Source organism: Lycium ferocissimum, chromosome 12 (genome assembly GCF_029784015.1).
Source record: "Lycium ferocissimum isolate CSIRO_LF1 chromosome 12, AGI_CSIRO_Lferr_CH_V1, whole genome shotgun sequence".
Lineage (NCBI taxonomy): Eukaryota > Viridiplantae > Streptophyta > Magnoliopsida > Solanales > Solanaceae > Lycium > Lycium ferocissimum.
The window spans coordinates 39,475,503-39,495,901 of NC_081353.1; the positions used below are offsets into that span (position 1 = coordinate 39,475,503).

Here is a 20,399-nt window from a genome sequence, read left to right on the forward strand (position 1 = left end):
ATCACTGAATTACAGTTGACTTAATATTATTCTTTATCTAATATTATAGCTTAATCACGGTAGAGTAAATTTTCATCTATTTGGGGTGTAATGATCCAGTCCGGATAAATATGACAGTACATCTTACTAAAGCAATCTATATGCTTAATTCCCAAGAATACAACTCTTCAGTTTAATCTTCCCTGATAAGATATTTTTGGCTGTACCAACATCTAGGTACTCAAAAGGTATATATACGTACCAATAAGAATTGTAAAATTTTTGTTTTAAGTATATAAGGTTATAGTACCATGCCAAAACTATCTTCCACAAAGCTTAGTTACTAGAACTTCATTTGATACATTATGCATACATTAGCATCAGCCATGCCCAAAAGAAAGTATACATACTAATAAGCTCTTCATAGAAAGACATGAAACTTGCCTTGTCCCTTCCAAAATATAACCCGACAATATAGTATGACCCAAACAACTCTAGACTTGAGTGACCAAGTGCAAAGCTCCACCAATAAAAACACCTTCCTTCAATAAAATAATATTCTCTTTTGTAGCAAATAGGTTGGAGACTTAAATTTTTTTCTCTTTTCTCAATCCTCTTTTTCACTACACCACCCTCACTTTTTTCGAGCACACTACAATACTTTCCCACACTTCTCATACACCAACACAAGGAAGAAACTATAAGTTCTTGTACCAATTCATGGCTTCTCTTCTTCCATAACCTCTCCTTTACAGGGACCATAAGCTCTACTACAAACAATATAACACAGTATGTTAACCAGACTAAATCCTGCAAGAACCAAATAATAGTAGTCGTAATGGCCCTTGTTTATATTGCTTGATATCCAACTCTCTTGCCCTCCTCTTTTAGTCAAGTCGTCGATGGTACTCATTAAAAAGCTAGCTAGTAAGCTTCCCACTCCCGTACCAAATCCTAATAGGGCAGAAGCTACACTTGACATGCTTCTAGGAAATTCTGAAATATAAAATTCGTTTTGGCCAATGGCGTGCAGGGCCAGTGCAAAGCCAGCAAGGGAATTCTGGGGAAGTAGCCACATTGCTGACATAGGGATCACGCCTTGTGGATCATCCGAGTAGCCCTCCTTTATCGCAATACTTCTCCGGACACCTTCTACAGCTGCCACCTCTAAGACTGACAGGAAAGAAAGAAATAAACCAAACCCCATTCTCTCTTTGGTGCTGAAATGAACAGGTTTTCCAGTCAATTTTGATGCTATGGGAAGAATCAAAGGATCGTAGAGGACAATCCAAAGTATAGCAGATATGACACCAAAGATGCCAAAGGAGCCAGCTGGGATTTCAAAGCTTGAACCAATATGTCTATCCATGGTAGTCGCTTGAAGAACTGGGAAAGAGTTCTGGTTTATATTTATGGACATTACAACTCCCGTCAACCAGATTGGAACAACTTTGAGTAATGCTTTCAGCTCTTCTACTTGATCTACAGTGCAAAGACGCCAAGGATCTGTTGCTTCTCCATCTGGGCTCAAATCTAGTCGAGGATCTTGTACAATGCAAGCTTTATTCAGAAACCTAAAAGCAATAAATTCAAGTTAAAACACCATGAGAACAAGTATATCAGGAGCATAAAAAGCATCCAAAAGCATTATGAATATTGAACAACACGACATGAGGTCTCTTAAACAATAAAAGCTGGAGTCAGTAGCACATTGAGTTATATTTGTCATCAGCTGGCGCAGATCGAAACATTGAACTTCACAATTTCCTATAGAGGTGAGAGAAGCGCAACATCTATAAAATGATGGATCAAATAATAGTTTAGTTCAGGAGGAAAAAGCATACAGGCTAATAACCAAACAACAATTTACCATTACATAAGTTGTCTTTCAAGCATATGCAGAAAGCAAGATGACCAACAGAAAGCTAACGATTGGTAAGAATGAAGTTACCTTAGTTTTTCACTTGGAAGAACTATGGCTGACCCTTTTTTCTGATGGTATAGTATATCTGCACTCTGTGACGACAATCTGAGACCTCTCTTTCTATAAGAGGTTACAATCACTTGAAGAAGGCCAGTGATTAAACTCGATTTAGGCTTCAGCTTCACGTAGAATGGAGTACCCAAATAAATTACAAGAGTTGAAAACAACATTAGCAAAACGAGGGCTCCAAAACCTAAAGCCCACCCCATGTTGACTTGGATATAAACAAGACACGTGAGAGCAACCAGGACAGACAAAGCATACAAGGCATAGTACCAGCTGAAGTATCTCTCAATTGCATGTGCATTTCCTTGATATACTTCCCGTCTCAACTGATCAGAACCAAAAGCTAAAGAAGAGGATTTGATTGCACCTGCTCCAATGGAAATGATGCCCAAAGAGAAACACAGGAAGAAGAGTTGGAACATCTCTGCTGATCTGCAAATGTTGTTGGAAGCGACACAGGGTGGGGGCCTTGCTTGCGGAATCACTGATGTCAGCCAAAACAGAAACATTCCCTTCAAAACACATAGAAAATCTAGAATTATTATCGGTAAATTTAAAAAGTTCAAAATAGAATTATGATTATTCATATTACAAATTTGCAACTGATGGGTGATAATGATTCCTCCATTTCTCAAACTGTGAAGAGGGATCAAGCAATTAATGGGAATACAGGTTGCTACCTACTCCTCATTCCCTCAAGTTAAAACTCATCAAATGGGAACATAGGTCGTGCTTTTATGTATGCATAATCATACTGTTAAGCTTGTGGCTGCTTTTTCTAGAGCTTTGGGTTTACATGCGATCACATTTGCTGAGGCTACTGCTATTCATGTTGGTCACAGCTTTGTATCGAAGGTGGATAATATTTTGTGCATATTGAATGCAACTCTAAGTTGTTAAGTTATAGTAATTGAAGGTGCTGCCAACATACAACGCCAAAAACAAGATATTGTGCTGAAGATTAAATACTTACTGAGCTTGCTAACCTACAAGTTGAATCATTGTTATCTTGAGGTAAATCGGATTACTTAGCTATACAGTTGTGAAGAGGGATCAAGCAATTAATCGGCAACAGATGGGTGATAACGATTCCTCTAATTCTCAAATTGTGAAGAGGGATCAAGCAATTAATCGGCATACAGGTTGCTATCTCCTCCCCCTCATTCCCTCAAATTAAAGCTCATCAAATGGGAACACATTGTGCTTTTATGTCTGCATAATCATACTGGTAAGCTTGTGGCTGTTTTTTCTAGAACTTCGCGTTTACATACGATCACATTTGCTGAGGCTACTGCTATTCATGTTGGTCACAGCTTTGTATCACAGGTGGAAAACATTTTGTCCATATTGAATGCAACTCTAAGTTGTTAGTTACAGTCATTCAAGGTGCTGCAAACATACAATGCCATAACACAAGATATTGGGCTGAAGATTAAATACTTGCTGAGCTTGCTAACCTACAAGTTGAATAATTGTTATCATGAGGTCAATCAGATTACTTGGCCAAGCAGCGCTCCTCGAATGTGGAGTCTGAATATGTACTGGTAGCTGTTTTGCTAAGTCTACTTTCTTCAGATGCTGCTCAGGTTTCTGTATTTAGGTTCAGTAAACTTAGACGTTAGTCTCTTTGTACAGCATGGTCAAATCTTTTGTACAGAAGAGGTCTTTCTATCTTCCATATATAGTGGCTTGCTTTGTTTGGCTTGTAGCAAAGAGGCATGTTTAACTCAAGAAAATTTGAAAAAAGGGGGTTCCAACTTATGCTGAATACGTTATTTGTGTGGAACGGAACTAGAGACCAACAGTCATATCTTTTTGCAGTGTGAAGTGACTGACCAACTCCAAAAGCTATTTTTAGTTATGAAGGGTGCCGGATGGACAAGGCCAGGAATAGCTGCTGATTTACTGGCATGCATGCTGGAATAGCTTTGGAAGACTAACCCCCAAAAAAAAAAAAAAACAGGTGTACAATGGTCCCTGCTTGCATTTGGTGGACTATTTGGAAAGAGGGAAATTCAAGATGCTTTGAGGACCAGTGCAGCCAAGATGAATTGTCTTCTCTTATTTTGATTTCACTTTTGGTGTAAAGAGGAATTCAGGGATAACACAGAATCTCTATTAGATGAGATACTTGTAGGAAGAACAAGCACAGTACTTCTGCTGCTTCTTTAGTGTAATTTTTGACATTGTAAATATGGATATCAGGCCTCAGCACTGACTTTATGTTGATAATATACATATATATTTGTTACCTGTTTCAGTAACAAAAGAAAAAAAAAAAAAAAAAAAAGGAAGAAGAAGAATAAGAGATAGGGCTTGTCCCTTCGTCCTGTAGGCATAAAGGAGGAAAGGTTTCCACCCCTTTCCTTTGTGAAAAATTTCTAAAATATTACTTCCTCCATTTCTTTTTATGTGTGCTAAAGAGTTACAAAATATAGATAGTAACATTCTTTTTGGAATAGATTAAAGAAGAAAGTAAGACACATATATTGAAACAGAAGGAGTAATAGAATATCTAACCTAGAGCTCCACAGCTGAGACTAGTTTCTTAGAAAAAACTGATGGAAACATAATTAAGATTTGGACCTAAAAGGAATGGCTAAAATGGTTACTTCCTGTGACTTCTTACATATTGCACTTCATACATCCCGGTTTCCGATTGAGGACTGCACCGGAGTACTATAGCTTAATCTACAGATTCAAATCACTAACAAGATTGTTTCATTTACGCACAGAAACAACAAACTAGACTAAGATATCACATTTCAAATGACAAGATAAGTTCGTTGAATTGATATTAGACTATTTACTAAAATGATCTCATCTGAAGAACCTTTTTTCTGATGTTCTATGCAGAAATGCATTCCGACACATAAAGCCATTTGTAAATGAAACAAACTAAAGAGAGGACACGACATTATATGGAAAATACTTGTTCCCCTCGTCTAATTGGAAGTTAGGTAAAATAAGACTAGCAGAAGAGAGGACACGAGGTATTCAATGCCAAACGAAATGTCCCCGTAAATATGACAAAGAAAACTAGTAGAAAAATGAAGGGCCAGATTCATTAAGGTTCTTCGTAATCAACCAAGATCCTCCAATCAGTATAAATTATGGGAATCCATTAACAAACACGAAAATAAACAATTATGAGTATGTTCGATTTGATGGATTTGGTTGCCAGAAGGAAACCATTTTACATGGTGGAAAATGACTTCCCTCTCATTTTCCTTACAACTATCTAAACTATCTAAACTTTCAACTTCATATTGCTTGCTACAGCTAACACTACGTCATCAATTTGTTTCTTAAAACTTAAGGGAACTAACAAAAGAAACCAACTCAGTTAATGAACTTTACCACAAGAGTGACAACAGATCCCAACCCTATCATCTGGAACCGACCCACAAAAGAATCCGCCATAAAGGCCCCAACAACTGGAACGATGTTGGTAACTGCTGACCAGATGTAGAGAATATTTGATCCAGTAGTCATATCCATGTGATATTCATTCATCAAATACAGGATCATATTTGGAGTTAGAGCAGACAACGCCGCAAACATCAAAGCCGCACTTCCTAACCAAAATAAAAATAAAAATAAAAATTAAACAGAGAAGAGGACTCTCCAACTATTTCATTGGAATCTCTATGGACAACAAAATCATATTCACCCACTTCTTTTGATTTCATTGGAATCTCTATGGACAGCAAAATCATATTCACCCACTTCTTTTGATTTCACGCTAAATCCATGACTGACGAATCAACTACTAGGTAAAGATTATCAAATTGAACTTCAGTGAAGAGCAACTTTAGGTGTTTCTCAAAAACTTAACACATAAATGAACTGGTAATGAACTCGTTCCTAAAAGTTATACGACAATAAATCAATAGGAAACGAATAGGAGGTACGCCATAACAAAAATCAAAGCCGTATTTTCCAAACCAAAAAAAAAAAAAAATTAAGCAGAGGAGGATTCTCCAACTGTTTCATTTAACCCGTGACTGACGAATCAACAATTAGGTACAAAGTATCACGTTGAACTTCCGTAAAGAGCAATTACAGGTATCTATGAAGAAACTATCACATAAATGAACTTGTACCTAAAAGTTACTCGAGGAAAATGAATAGGAGGTTAGGCCATAGCAAAAATCAAAGCCGCATTTCCAAACTAAAAAAAAAAAAAAAAAATGTTAAAGATTAAGCAGAGAAGAGGATTCTCCAACTGTGAACTCATGACTGTCAACAACTAAGTAATAATATTCAAAACCTCAGTGAGAGAAATTATAGGCAGAGCCGGAGCTAGGATTATAGACATAATTGTAGCTCCGTCCGCCCATGATTACAGGTGTTTATCAAGAAATTAACACATAAAGCAGCCAAGGGTGTGGCCTAGTGGTCAATCAAGTGTGTTAAACACCATGTGATTTCTTCTCATCTGTTCTAGCCTTGGTAGACAAAGTTACCTGATACCGGTTGCTGGTGGGAGCAGGTAGGTACCATGGGCGGATATAGCGGGGTTCGAGGGTGTTCACCCGAACACCCTCGGCAAGAAGTTACACAGTATATATAACGTAATTTTCTTATTATTTATGTGCATATATAGATTTTGAACCCCCTAACCACAAGACTAGAGGTTGGCTCAGTGGTTAGGGGGTTCAAAATTTACCTTGGGGTTCTAAGTTCAAATCCCAAGAACTACATTTTTATTTTTTGAACCCCTTAATGAAAATTCTGAATCCGCCGCTGTAGATACGGCGTAGAATTAATCAAACATGAATGCACATGTACCAAAACATGAATGCACATGTACCAAAAGTACGAAAAACAATAACAACAATATATCAGCGTAATATCACAAGTAGGGTCCGGGGAGGATACGATGTATACAGACGTTACTCCTACCTTTGTGGGGTGGGATAAAGAGTTTGTTTCCGATAGATGCTCGGCTCAAAAGAAGTGAAATCCAAACATGATAGGAAAATAGCGCCAGCAAAATAACAAGATAAACAAAACAAATGAAACAACAAGTAAGTAAGGATGAAAGGAAAAAAGTAGGAAAACGAATACCAAGGATGAAAGGCAAGGTTCTGAAGCCACCCTTCTGAGTTTCAGAAGCATCTACCAGCAAAGGCTCTTCCATCATTTCGCTTTTTTCACTTGATGAATTCTCCATGTGTACGTGTCACTCTAGAAGAAAAAAACTCTCTCTTTCAAGTTTGTAGTAGCAAACACACACTCCACTTAGTGAGTAAGGACAGTTATTCTGCGACAGCAACAAAGCGTACGCTAATTTAATAGTCCTCCTCTTCCTATTTATATTCAAACTTTTATATTCCGACGATAAAAATAATATATATATATATATATATATATATATATATATATATATATATATATATTTTTTAAAAACTTTTTAATTAATTACTTTTATGTCCTAATCTTATTTATTTAAGTCAATATTTTTGTTTTTTTTTTTAAATATATAAAACTTTTGACATAATTTTCAAATTTTTTAAAACTTTTTAATTAATTACTTTTAGGTCCTAATCTTATAAATTTAAATTTTTTTTTTTTTGTTTTTAAAGTCTACTTTTAATTTCGAATACGTTCTTTGATTTTACGATTGGTGCTCGATATCCGCATTTGGTAACAATAATCCACGGAGACGCGCCTATTCGGGGAGCTTCCTCCGAAAAGATTTTTTTCCATATCCATGCTCGAACCCCTAATCACGATTAAGAGAGATTCCACTTCGCACAAGTTAAATTATGTATTTGTCTTAAAAGTTCATTAATTATGTATAGATTATTTATTTAGAACTAAATAACTTCAGAAAATTAGGATACATAAGTTATAATGTCAAATTAAGTTCCAAATTTGATTTGAATTAAATAATTTCATCAAAATGGAAGTTAAAATATTAAAGGAGTGGAATGAAAATTTTGCTTTCATATAACTACCCACTTGTGACTACATAGGTATATGGTTGTTGTTGTTGTTAGTACACTTGTACTAACACAAATTATATTTCTTTAGTTAAAATACCTTTTTATATCTTGAGCCCGGGCCTCACATAACTAGTATATATATATATATATATATATATATATATATATATATATATATATATATATATATATTATGAGTCACAAAGAGTTAACAATCTAAAATATATAAAAGACATATGAACAAATTATGATAAAAAAATTCTTATTTGACTTTCAATTTTAATTATGTCATATAAATTGAGACGGAGGGAGTACTGGTGTTGACTACATACTATTTTACCGTGGTTTTTTGCTTTCGTATTTCATTTTCATATTGCTTTGAATAGCTTGTCCTTATTTGACCTTTTTTTGTCGTACTTTCTCTTGAATTAATAAAAGTAAGGTTTGTGTAAGAAGTGGGATTTCCTTGGACCCTGTATGTTGTTGTTGTTGTTGTATTGAATTAATAAAAAGAAGAAGTTAGTGTTACGCTAGGGCAGATCTAGAAGTCGGTTATAGGTTCACATAAATTCATTAGCTTTTGGCGAGCTTTATTATTTACTAAATATCTATAAATAATTAACTGTGATCACTATTATTTTAATTGTAATATTAACTTAAGGTCGATGTTGAACCATAAACTTGAAATCCTGAATCCTCTTATGCTACGATCCCAATTGTCTGATCCACTTTGACTAAAGCTTTTCTGAACAACACTTCTAACTATATTATGCTATAGGCTGAATTATCTTTCGTTGTTAATTGTTAAAAATTATTTACAACTGATTTGAAGTTTATGGGTTCCATAAAAATTTGGTACTAAAAATAATCTAAAAAATGCATAGTTTTAGAAAGCCATTCGAATAGTTATTGTGTTTTCTCTTATCGTAGCATGTTTTAATAATGTATTTATTTTTCCATCAAAACTCATGTTTTCATCTTCTAGAATCACTCAGATAAAAGGAAAATTCCTCATCGATACCATATTATAACCTTAGTTTAAAAAAATTACATTAACCTAATGATCCTACAATTGTTAATAATTAAAGTACATTAATAAAGTAAAAGATTTTAAAACTATATTTTTATATAATTTTAGAACAAATCTTTTAAAATCTCACTAAAAAGAAGCAAGATATTAGAAGTTTAAGAATAAAAGATCTTGTAATACCTAATAAATGCTTCATTGTAAAAGAAATTTGGCTCCAAAATTGTCAAAATTTTACAATGTATAAGGACAAACAATATATTCTAAAAATAAAGGCAATTCAATTAATATATTTTGGTGAGATTAATTCAATATTTTGAAATTAAAATTTAGATATTCAAAAAATATATAGAAAATACTATAAATTGCAATTCTCCTATCAATATAATGTAAGGATTCTAAAATATTTGTTAAAGTTTATATAAATTGACACACAAAAAGTGAAACATGACAATTTTGAGATAAAGGAAGAAATTAACAAAAAGTTACTATAATACTGTATTGACCAATTATACCAGGGCCCAAGTGGAAGAATGATGGTAAAAGCAATAAGGAAAAAAGGCCCAGTGAATTGGTCTTGAAAAATGAATGAGGGCAAAATGAATAAGAAAAAAAAAAAACAAAGCCACGTGGATTAGCTTGATAGGATCAAGTTGAATGTGAGGACGATAAATTTTTTTGATTCCCTCTTATTACATATAGTAATAGGCTGAATTATCAAAAAATACAACTTATACCATAAAAAATAAAAATAAAAAATTGTTTTAGGCCATTCTAATTATTGTGTTTTCTCTAGTAGCATGTTCATTCTTATTTGTCCATCCCCTCTAGAGTTATCAGATAAAAGGACCTCATGGCCATGTACCTATTCATTTTGCATGATCCTTGTTAACACAAAGTCGATAAAAAAAATATGATCATTATTAAAATCTCAAGATATTATACGAAAAATACTTAAGTTGTATTTCTTTTCATGTCAATATTATAAAAAAATATTTATAATTTTGGTGAAAGTTCACATAGCATGAATTAGAAAAAGCGAAGTGTCACACATATATTATCTTATCTTTTTGTGAATGCAACCATTATTTCACTTAAAATAGTGTTTTTAACTCAAAGTATCCTATTTAAATTGAAAGTTGAAATGATGAACGAATATGAGTGGCCAAATTTCAACGTCACTACCTTGGGGACCAAATCTCAGTTCTGCCAAATTACTAGGTGAGTCGGTAGAGATGCGTCACTCGACCGACCTTGAAATTACAAAATGAAGGTTCACCTGGACCCACCCACCTAGCATAACAACGCACTAGCCAATTTAAATAATTTTTGAAATTAAATTGGGTCTTTTCATGTTAATATGTTGAAAATTTTTATTTTAAAATATTGGTCAAAGGTAACATAATTTGAATTTCAAAAAGAAAAAAGCACCCACATAAATAAGGACGGAGGAATTACTTCCTCAGTCTATTTTTATTTGTTATGTATTGACTTGACACACCGAGCTTTAAATTGGATGATAATTTATTTATATCATTCTTAATTATTACTAAGTTATCTATCTAATAATTAAAATCAATCAAATATACTTTAAAAGTTGTGCAGCCACTAACAATTCCTTAAACTTTCCAACTCAATGATCAACAATAAGAATAAAATAAAAACAGAATGGTAAAAATGGACACAAATCAATTTCTTTAACAAGTAAAAACGAATAACTAATTTTAATATACAAATCTATATTATTTTAAAAGCATGAATATAAATGTTAGTTGACCAAAATAGTCTTACCCTTACAATTACTACTAACGTTACTAATTACTAATCCTATTTCTCCGGAGCTACATTCCCAACTATTACTACTAACATTACTAATTACTAATTCTATTTTGTTGATCACCTAACGAAACATCTAATACCACAAACAACGTCCATTACTACAAAATCTTGAGGACCCTTTGTTGGAACCCCTATCTTAGATCTCTACCAATATTTTCTCATCCATATTGGTGGCAAAAAGAACGCTATGAACGACTTATATGCCCTTCATAAGCGCCTCGATAAGATTGGTGACTAAGTCAAACTTCGAAGAAGAGAGTAAGTAAGAATATCAGCAATGACAAACTTTCAATAAAAAAGTATAAATTAGAATAATAAAATCGACTGAAGAATTTAATAAGTTGATAAATGATATCGAAATAATGTAACGTTGCTTCAATATAATGATTGATTGTTGTAATGCTTGAAATTTTGAATAAGACTCCAAAAAATAAATTTTGATCTTTTGTAATTTGTAAGCCACAGTAAATTCTCGTTTGAGAGGCTTTTCAATATTGAGAATAAGAACAGTAAAAGAGAGAATGAAAAAGTGAAATATAGGAATAATAATGTGGCTCCATATTAGTTGTTAGGATATAAATGAGGGATTAAAATAGGTACTCAACTACCCACGTAAGGAAAAAAATTCCCTAAATATAAATATTTAATAGAAAGATATTATAACTTAAAGTCTTAGACATAATTAAAAATAAAATTAGTTAAATATCCCTCATAATAATTAATATTTCTTAAAAGCGTGTAAAATAAAAAACTGACGGATAATTTGAGAAGGAGCTAATACCACTAATGTCGACAACATAAAGACAAAGAGCAAAAGTGTGGGGAGGTGGCGCAAAACAATTTGGGTTGGCCCTACTTCGTTGAATTTTCAGATTCCATGAGCTTCTGCTTGTGACAGCACCTGTCAGTGTCAAGTTTGGTCACTTCTAGGTTCAGTATTGCTTCAGATTTTTAATTCTGAAATTATATTATTTTAAGTAGTTATTGTTACTGCTACTAAGGCTTGTTTGCTTTGCGGACATTCCGAAATTATAATTTTTGGATTAATTTATATAATGAAATTAAGTTTGGAATTAAATTTATATTTTATTTGATTGAAGGTGTATATATTTATATTGAGATTAAATATATTTTTAACTAAACAAAGTATAAATTCAATATGAAATTTAATCTTGAACTTATCCATGAACCAAACGAGCCGTAGCTATTCAATATTCCTTGTCTAGTTTGAAAAATCAATAGATTATTTATCATTTTGTATGTATTTTACTCTTATTATTAATGCGTTAATTATTTTTATTTTCTAACATTAGATGACTTATAATAATTAAGAGTGGTGTAGTAATATTATTATTTTATTAAGAAACAATAAATATGTCAAATCTTAAAAAAAAAAATATGGCAAATCATGCATGGACAAGTAAAAATCGACCAAGGGAGTATTTCAAGACGTGAAAGGGAACAAGGGAGTAATAAAAATGAGGTCATGATTGACGTAATAGTTTGGGTCAAACTTATCCGGATTTGATATTCACACAAAACTAATAAATATAGTCACATCTCTTTATAACGGCAAATGGATCAAAATTTTCCAACGATTATAGAGAATAGTTGTATACTGCTATAACAACGTTGACATTTTAATAATACTTCAATCGTTGTTATAGGCAAAAAAGATGCATAAAATTTAATTATCAAATTCTAAGCTTAATCACACTTTATATAACAAAGGAAGATAGTTTAATGATGAAAATATATATATTCATATGATATTATTTGTCATAAATAGTGTATTAAATGATTAAATATTTAGTCAAAATCTCTACACTTATTATTGGTAATCATAGGGACTTTGTTGTGAATCCATCCATCTATTTGTATAAAGATTGGGTTCTTAATTCTTATATTCTATTTGTAAAAGATGAAATTATATTGTTGTTATATGGGGGGTAATTTTACAAAAAAACGTACTGTTATAAAGTTGGTTGCGGCTGTTATAGGTGAAATGCTGTTATAGAGAAGTAAAATATAACATAAAAAATCGGTTTCGAAAAAACTTAACTGTTAAAGAGAGGTGTTGTTATATGCGAGTGCCGTTATAGAGAGATTTGACTGTATGACACATATTTTCACATACCTCTATCATCACTGAATTATACTCCCTCCATCCTATATTACTTAGCCACTTTTAATTTTACACGCCCTTTAAAAATTTATAAATAAAAATATATTTTTACTACATTACCCTTATCTCTATCCAATTAATTGCACCCTAATCAATATTGGTTACTTTAGAAAATAATTAATGTTAAGGGCAAAATAGAAAAAACTTAATCAATTAATTCTATCTTAATTTTACAAATGGACAAGGATTTTGGGATAAATATTTATAAAAATATGGACAACTAATATGGGACAGGGGGAGTAGTTAAATTAATAGTAGTCTTTATCTTAAATTATAGCTTAATCTGGTAGAGTAAATTCTTACCTATTTGGGGTGTAATGATCCAGTCCGGATAAATATTACAGTCCATCTTAATACAGATATCTATATGCTTAATTCCCAAGAATACAACTCTTCAATTTAATCTTCCCTGATAAGATAATTTTGGCTGTACCAACATGTAGCTACTCAAAAGGTATATATATGTACCCAAAAGAATTGTACAATTTTTGTTCAAGTATATAAGGCTATAGTACCCATGCGAAAACTATCTTCCCAGCACAAAGCTTAGTGGCTACAACTTCATTTGATACATTATACATACATTAGCATCAGCCATGCCCAAAAGAAAGTATACATACTAATAAGCTCTTCTATAGAATGACATGATACTTGCCTGTCCCCTCTAGAATACCACAACCCGACAATATAGTATGACCCAAACAACTCTAGACTAGTTGTTGAGTGACTTAGTCCAAAACTCCACCAATAAGAACACCTTCCTTAATAAAATAATATTCTCTTTTGTAGCAAATAAGTTGGAGACTTTAATTTTTTCTGTTTTCTGAATTCTCTTTTTCACTACACCATCCTCACTTTCTTCGAGCACACTACAATACTTTCCCACACTTCTTATACACCAAGTAAGAAACTATAAGAAGTATCAATTCATGGCTTCTCTTCTTCCATAACCTCTCTTTCCTCTCCTTTACAGGGACCATAAGCTCTACTACAAACAATATAACACATTATGTTAACCAGACTAAATCCTGCAAGAACCAAATAATAGTAGTCATAATGGCCCTTGTTTATATTGCTTGATATCCAACTCTCTTGCCCTCCTCTTTTAGTCAAGTCGTCGATGGTACTCATTAAAAAGCTAGCTAGTAAGCTTCCCACTCCCATACCAACTCCTAATAGAGCAGAAGCTACACTTGACATGCTTCTAGGAAATTCTGAAATATAAAATTCGTTTTGCCCGATGACATGCAGGGCCTCTGCAAAGCCAGCAAGGGAGTTCTGTGGAAGTAGCCACATTGCTGACATAGGGATCACGCCTTGTGGATCATCCAAGTACCCCTCCTTGATTGCGATACTTCTCCGGACACATTCTACAGCTGCCACCACTAAGACTGACAGGAAAGAAAGAAATAAACCAAACCCCATTCTCTCTTTTGTGCTGAAATGAGCAGGTTTTCCAGTCAATTTTGATGCTATGGGAAGAATCAAAGAATCGTAGAGGACAATCCAAAGTATAGCAGAGATGACACCAAAGATGCCAAAGGAGCCAGCTGGGATTTCAAAGCTGGAACCAATATGTCGATCCATGGTAGTCGCTTGAAGAACTGGGAAAGAGTTCTGGCTTATATTTATGGACATTACAACTCCCGTCAACCAGATTGGAACAACTTTGAGTAATGCTTTCAGCTCTTCTACTTGATCTACAGTGCAAAGACGCCAAGGATCTGTTGCTTCTCCATCTGGGCTCAAATCTACTCGAGGATCTTGTATAATGCAAGCTTTATTCAGAAACCTAAAAGCAATAAATTCAAGTTAAAACACCATGAGAACAAGTATATCAGGAGCATAAAAAGCATCCAAAAGCATCATGACTTTTGAACAACACGACATGAGGTCTCTTAAACAATAAAAGCTGGAATCAGTAGCACATTGAGTTGTATTTGTCATCAGCTGGCGCAGATCGAAACAATGAAATTCACAATTTCCTATAGAGGTGAGAGAAGCGCAACATCTATAAAATGATGGATCAAATAATAGTTTAGTTCAGGAGGAAAAAGCATACAGGCTAATAACCAAACAACAATTTACCATTACATAGGTTGTCTTCCAAGCATATGCAGAAAGTAAGATGACCAACAGAAAGCTAACGATTGGTAAGAATGAAGTTACCTTAGTTTTTCACTTGGAAGAACTATGGCTGACCCTTTTTTCTGATAATATAGTATATCTGCACTCTGTGACGACAATCTGAGACCTCTCTTTCTATAAGAGGTTACAATCACTTGAAGAAGGCCAGTGATTAAACTCGATTTAGGCTTCAGCTTCACGTAGAATGGAGCACCCAAATAAATTACAAGAGTTGAAAACAACATTAGCAAAACGAGGGCTCCAAAACCTAAAGCCCACCCCATGTTGACTTGGATATAAACAAGACACGTGAGAGCAACCAGGACAGACAAAGCATACAAGGCATAGTACCAGCTGAAGTATCTCTCAATTGCACGTGCATTTCCTTGATATACTTCCCGTCTCAACTGATCAGAACCAAATGCTAAAGATGAGGATTTGATTGCACCATCTCCAATGGCAATGATCCCCAAAGAGAAACACAGGAAGAAGAGTTGGAACATCTCTGCTGATCTGCAAATGTTGTTAGAATCGACACAGGGTGGGGGCCTTGCTTGCGGAATCACTGATGTCAGCCAAAACAGAAACATCCCCTTCAAAACACAGAGAATATCAAGAATTATTATCGGTAAATTTACCAAGTTCAAAACAGATTATTATGATTCTTCATATTACAAATTGCAACAGATGGGTGATAACGATTCCTGTAATTCTCAAACTGTGAAGAGGGATCAAGCAATTAATGGGTATACAGGTTGCTATCTCCTCCCCCTCATTCCCTCAAATTAAAGCTCATCAAATGGGAACACATTGTGCTTTTATGTCTGCATAATCATACTGGTAAGCTTGTGGCTGTTTTTTCTAGAACTTCGCGTTTACATACGATCACATTTGCTGAGGCCACTGCTATTCATGTTGGTCACAGCTTTGTATCACAGGTGGAAAACATTTTGTCCATATTGAATGCGACTCTAAGTTGTTAGTTACAGTCATTCAAGGTGCTGCAAACATACAATGCCATAACACAAGACATTGGGCTGAAGATTAAATACTTGCTGAGCTTGCTAACCTACAAGTTGAATAATTGTTATCATGAGGTCAATCAGATTACTTGGCCAAGGAGCTCTCCTCGAATGTGGAGTCTGAATATGTACTGGTAGCTGCTTTGCTAAGTCTACTTTCTTCAGATGCTGATCAGGTTCCCGTATTTAGGTTCAGTAAACTTAGACGTTAGTCTCTTTGTACAGCATGGCCAAATCTTTTGTCCAGAAATCTTTCTTTCTTCCATATAAAGTGGCTTGCTTTGTTTGGCTTGTAGCAAAAGAGGCATGTTTGACTGAAGAAAATTTTGAATAAAGGTGTATCCAACTATGCTCAAGATGTTATTTGTGTGGTACGGAACTAGAGACCGCCAGTCATATCTTTTTGCACTGTGAAGTGACTGACCAACTCCGTAAGCTATTTTTAGTTATGAAGGGTGTCAGATGGACAATGCCAGGAACAACTGCTGATTTACTGCCATGCATGCTGGAATAGCTTTGGAAGAGTGACCAGAAAAAAGAACAGGTGTAGCATGATCCCTGCTTGCATTTGGTGGACTATTTGGAAAGAGGTACTTAGAGGACCAGTGCAGCCAAGATGAACTGTCTTCTCTTATTTTTGTTTCACTTTTGGTGTAAAGAGGAATTCAGGTATAACACAGAATCTCTATTAGATGAGATACTTGTAAGAAGAACAAGCACAGAACTTCTGCTGCTTCTTTAGTGTAATTTTTGACATTGTAAATATGGATCTCAGGCCTCAGCACAGACTTTATGCTGATTATATACATATATATTTGTTACCTGTTTCAGTTAAAAATAAAAAATAAAAAAAAGAAGAAGAAGAGGAGATAGGGCTTGTCCCTTTGTCTTGTAGGCATAAAGGTGGAAAGGTTTCATCCCCCTTCCTTTTGTGCAAATTTTCTAAAATATTACTTCCTCCATTTCTTTTTATGTGTACTAAAGAGTTACTAAATATAGATAGTGACATTCTTTTTAAAATAGATTAGAAAAGAAAGTAAGACACATATATTGAAACGGAGTAATACAATATCTAACCTAGAGCTCCACAGTTGAGACTAGTTTCTTAGAAAAGACTAATGGAAACATAATTAAGATTTGGACCTAAAAGGAATGGCTAAAATGGTTACTTCCTGTGACTTCTTACATGTTGCACTTCACACATCCCGGTTTCAGATTGAGGACTGCACCAGAGTACTATAGCTTAATCTACAGATTCAAATCACTAACAAGACTCTTTCAGTTACGCACGGAAACAACAAACTAGACTAAGATATCACATTTCAAATGACAAGATAAGTTCGTTGAATTGATATTAGACTATTTACTAAAATGATCTCATCTGAAGAACCTTTTTTCTAATGTTCTATGCAGAAATGCATTCCGACACATAAAGCCATTTGTAAATGAAACAAACTAAGGAGAGGACACGACATTATATGGAAAATGCTTGTTCCCCTCGTCTAATTGGAAGTTAGGTAAAATAAGACTAGCAGAAGAGAGGACACGAGGTATTCAATGCCAAACGAAATGTCCCCATAGATATGACAAAGAAAACTAGTAGAAAAATGAAGGGCCAGAAAATGTTCATTAAGGTTCTTCGTAATCAACCAAGGTCCTCCAATCAGTATAAATTATGGGAATCCATTAACAAACAAGAAAATAAACAATTATGAGTATGTTCGATTTGATGGATTTGGTTGCCAGAAGGAAACCATTTTCCGTGGTGGAAAATGACTTCCCTCTCATTTTCCTTACAACTATCTAAACTTTCAACTTCATATTACTTGCTACAGCTAACACTATGTCATCAATTTGTTCCTTAAAACTTAAGGGAACTAACAAAAGAAACCAACTCAGTTAATGAACTTTACCACAAGAGTGACAACAGATCCCAACTCTATCATCTGGAACCGACCCACAAAAGAATCTGCCATAAAGGCCCCAACAACTGGAGCGATGTTGGTAACTGCTGACCAGATGTAGATAATATTTGATCCAGTGGTCATATCCATGTGATATTCATCCATCAAATACAGGATCATGTTTGGAGTTAGAGCAGACAACGCCACAAACATCAAAGCCGCACTTCCTAACCAAAAAAAAAAAAAAGATTAAATGGAGAAGAGGACTCTCTAACTGTTTCATTGAAATCTCTATGGACAACAAAATCATATTCACCCACTTCTTTTGATTTCCGTTAAATCCATGACTGACGAATCAACAACTAGGTAAAGATTATCAAATTTAACTTCAGTGAAGAGCAACTTTAGGTGTTTATCAAAAACTTAACACGTAAATGAACTCGTTCCTAACAGTTATACGACAATAAATCAATAGGAAACGAATAGGAGGTACGCCATAACAAAAATCAAAGCCGAATTTTCCAAACCAAAAAAAAAATGGCAGAGGAGGATTCTCCAACTGTTTCATTTAACCCATGATTGACGAATCAACAATTAGACGCAAAGTATCACATTGAACTTCCGTGAAGAGCAATTACAGGTATCTCAACAAAAATCAAAAGGAAAATGAATAGGAGGGTAGGCCATAGCAAAACTAAAAGCTGCATTTCCTAACTAAAGAAAAAGTGTTAAAGATTAAACAGAGAAGAGTATTCTCCAACTGTTTCATTGAACCCATGACTGTCAACAACTAAGTAAAAATATTCAAAACCTCAGTGAGAGTAATTATATGCAAAGCCAGAGCTAGCATTTTGAGTTTATGGTCTTTGATTCAACCAAAGACAACTTAATGGGTTTTGAATAAATAATTATTCATATTAGTAGATTTTTAAACACAAATACACGGTCAAACCCAGTAGACACAATTATAGCTCTGTCCGCCCATGATTATAGGTGTTTATCAAGAAATTAACACATAAAGCAGCCAAGGGTGTGGCCTAGTGGTCAATCAAGTGGGTTGCGCACCATGAGGTCTCAGGTTCAATTCTCAATAGAAACTAAAACACTAGACGATTTCTTCTTATTTGTTCTAGCTTTGATGGACAGAGTTACCTAGTACCTCTTGCTGGTGGGGGTGGTAGGTATCTCGTGGAATTAGTCGAGGTACGCACAAGCTGGCCCGAACATCATGATTATCAAAAAAATTTAACACATAAATGAACATGTACAGAGAAGTTGCTCGACAGGAAAAAAAAAAAGTACGAACAACAATATATAATATCCATCTAGATATGCATACATTCGGGGCACAACCCATGGTCTCTCCGTAATGCTAGATATTTTACGTATATATTTTCTATAATTGGTATAATATTTCCTGCGGGCACCCATGCTATAAGAAGGCTAAATAATGCACTTGATTGAATGTTTAGTTATTTATTTAGAGAAAGAGAACTAGGGATCAGTTCTCACTTAATATATTTTTTCCTTTCTTGTTTTATAGTGGTGCGCCACTGTTCTAGAAATCCTAGGTTCGTGTCTGAAACTCTGAATACCTTACTCCTATCTTTTTGGAGTGGTTGTTTCTGATAGACGCTCGACCCAAAAGCAGGAAAGGAAAATAGCAAGATAAATAAAGCAAGTGAAGCAAAAAGTAATAGTAAGGATGAAATCAAAAAAAATCAGAATCAAAAGGAAAACGAATACCAAGGATGAAAGGCATGGTTCTGAAGCCACCCTTCTGAGTTTCAGAAGCATCTAACAAAGGCTCTTCCATCATTTCGCCTTTTTCACTTGATGAATTCTCCATGCGTACGTATCACTCTAGAAAAAAAAAAACTCTCTTTCAAGTTTGTAGCAGCAAACACAAACTCCACTTAGTGAGTAGGGACAGTTACTCTGCGACAGCAACAAAGCGTATGCTAATTTAATACTCCTTCTCTTCCCATTTATATTGACACAGTTCAGATTTTAAGAATCAAAACTTTTTACATACCTATGTTCAGTAAAATTTTTGCATAAAAAGTCTACGTTAAGAAAAGAGATTTACTATATATATATAAAAATAATTTTAACATAATATTTTTTTCCGAGTAAAAAGTCAATAGACATATATGTTAAAAAGTAATAAACATATTTGAGTAAAAAGTCACAAGAATTAACAATCTAAAATATATAAAAGATATATGAATAAATTATGATAAAAAAATTATTTGACTTTAAATTCTATTATATCATATAAATTGAGACGGATGTAATATTAATGTCGGCTACATACAAACAAAGAGCAAAATCCTAGGGAGCTGGCGAAAAACGAATTGGCTTGGCCCTAC

General features: G+C 34.1%; 1 protein-coding gene across 9 annotated transcripts; it reads right to left on the bottom strand.

Moving 5' to 3' along the window:
• Nucleotides 1-302: 302 nt before the first annotated feature.
• LOC132040751 (protein NRT1/ PTR FAMILY 1.2-like) lies at nucleotides 303-20,030 on the bottom strand. 9 transcript variants are annotated; one of them, XM_059431421.1, is made up of 5 exons: nucleotides 19,890-20,027; nucleotides 7,043-7,160; nucleotides 5,330-5,547; nucleotides 1,931-2,481; nucleotides 303-1,553 (listed from the first exon to the last, which is right to left on the bottom strand). In XM_059431421.1, the coding sequence occupies exons 2-5, from the start codon at nucleotides 7,146-7,148 to the stop codon at nucleotides 698-700; spliced, it is 1,731 nt and encodes a 576-aa protein (XP_059287404.1). In that variant the 5' UTR covers nucleotides 7,149-7,160; nucleotides 19,890-20,027; the 3' UTR covers nucleotides 303-697. The 9 variants fall into 9 exon arrangements, with proteins under 9 accessions (XP_059287404.1, XP_059287405.1, XP_059287409.1 ...); XM_059431422.1 differs by lacking the exon at nucleotides 7,043-7,160 and having other exon boundaries at nucleotides 19,774-20,030; XM_059431426.1 differs by lacking the exon at nucleotides 5,330-5,547.
• Between the last annotated feature and the right edge of the window lie 369 nt (nucleotides 20,031-20,399).

Coding starts and splice junctions, on each gene's coding strand:
- LOC132040751 (XM_059431420.1), bottom strand. CDS start 19,876: ATGGAGAATTCATCAAGTGAAAAAGGCGAAATGATGGAAGAGCCTTTG. Junction 18,255..19,773: donor AACCATGCCTTTCATCCTTG/GTATTCGTTTTC, acceptor TTTTTTGGTTAG/GAAGTGCGGCTTTGATGTTT. Junction 14,767..15,143: donor CTTCCAAGTGAAAAACTAAG/GTAACTTCATTC, acceptor TATTGCTTTTAG/GTTTCTGAATAAAGCTTGCA.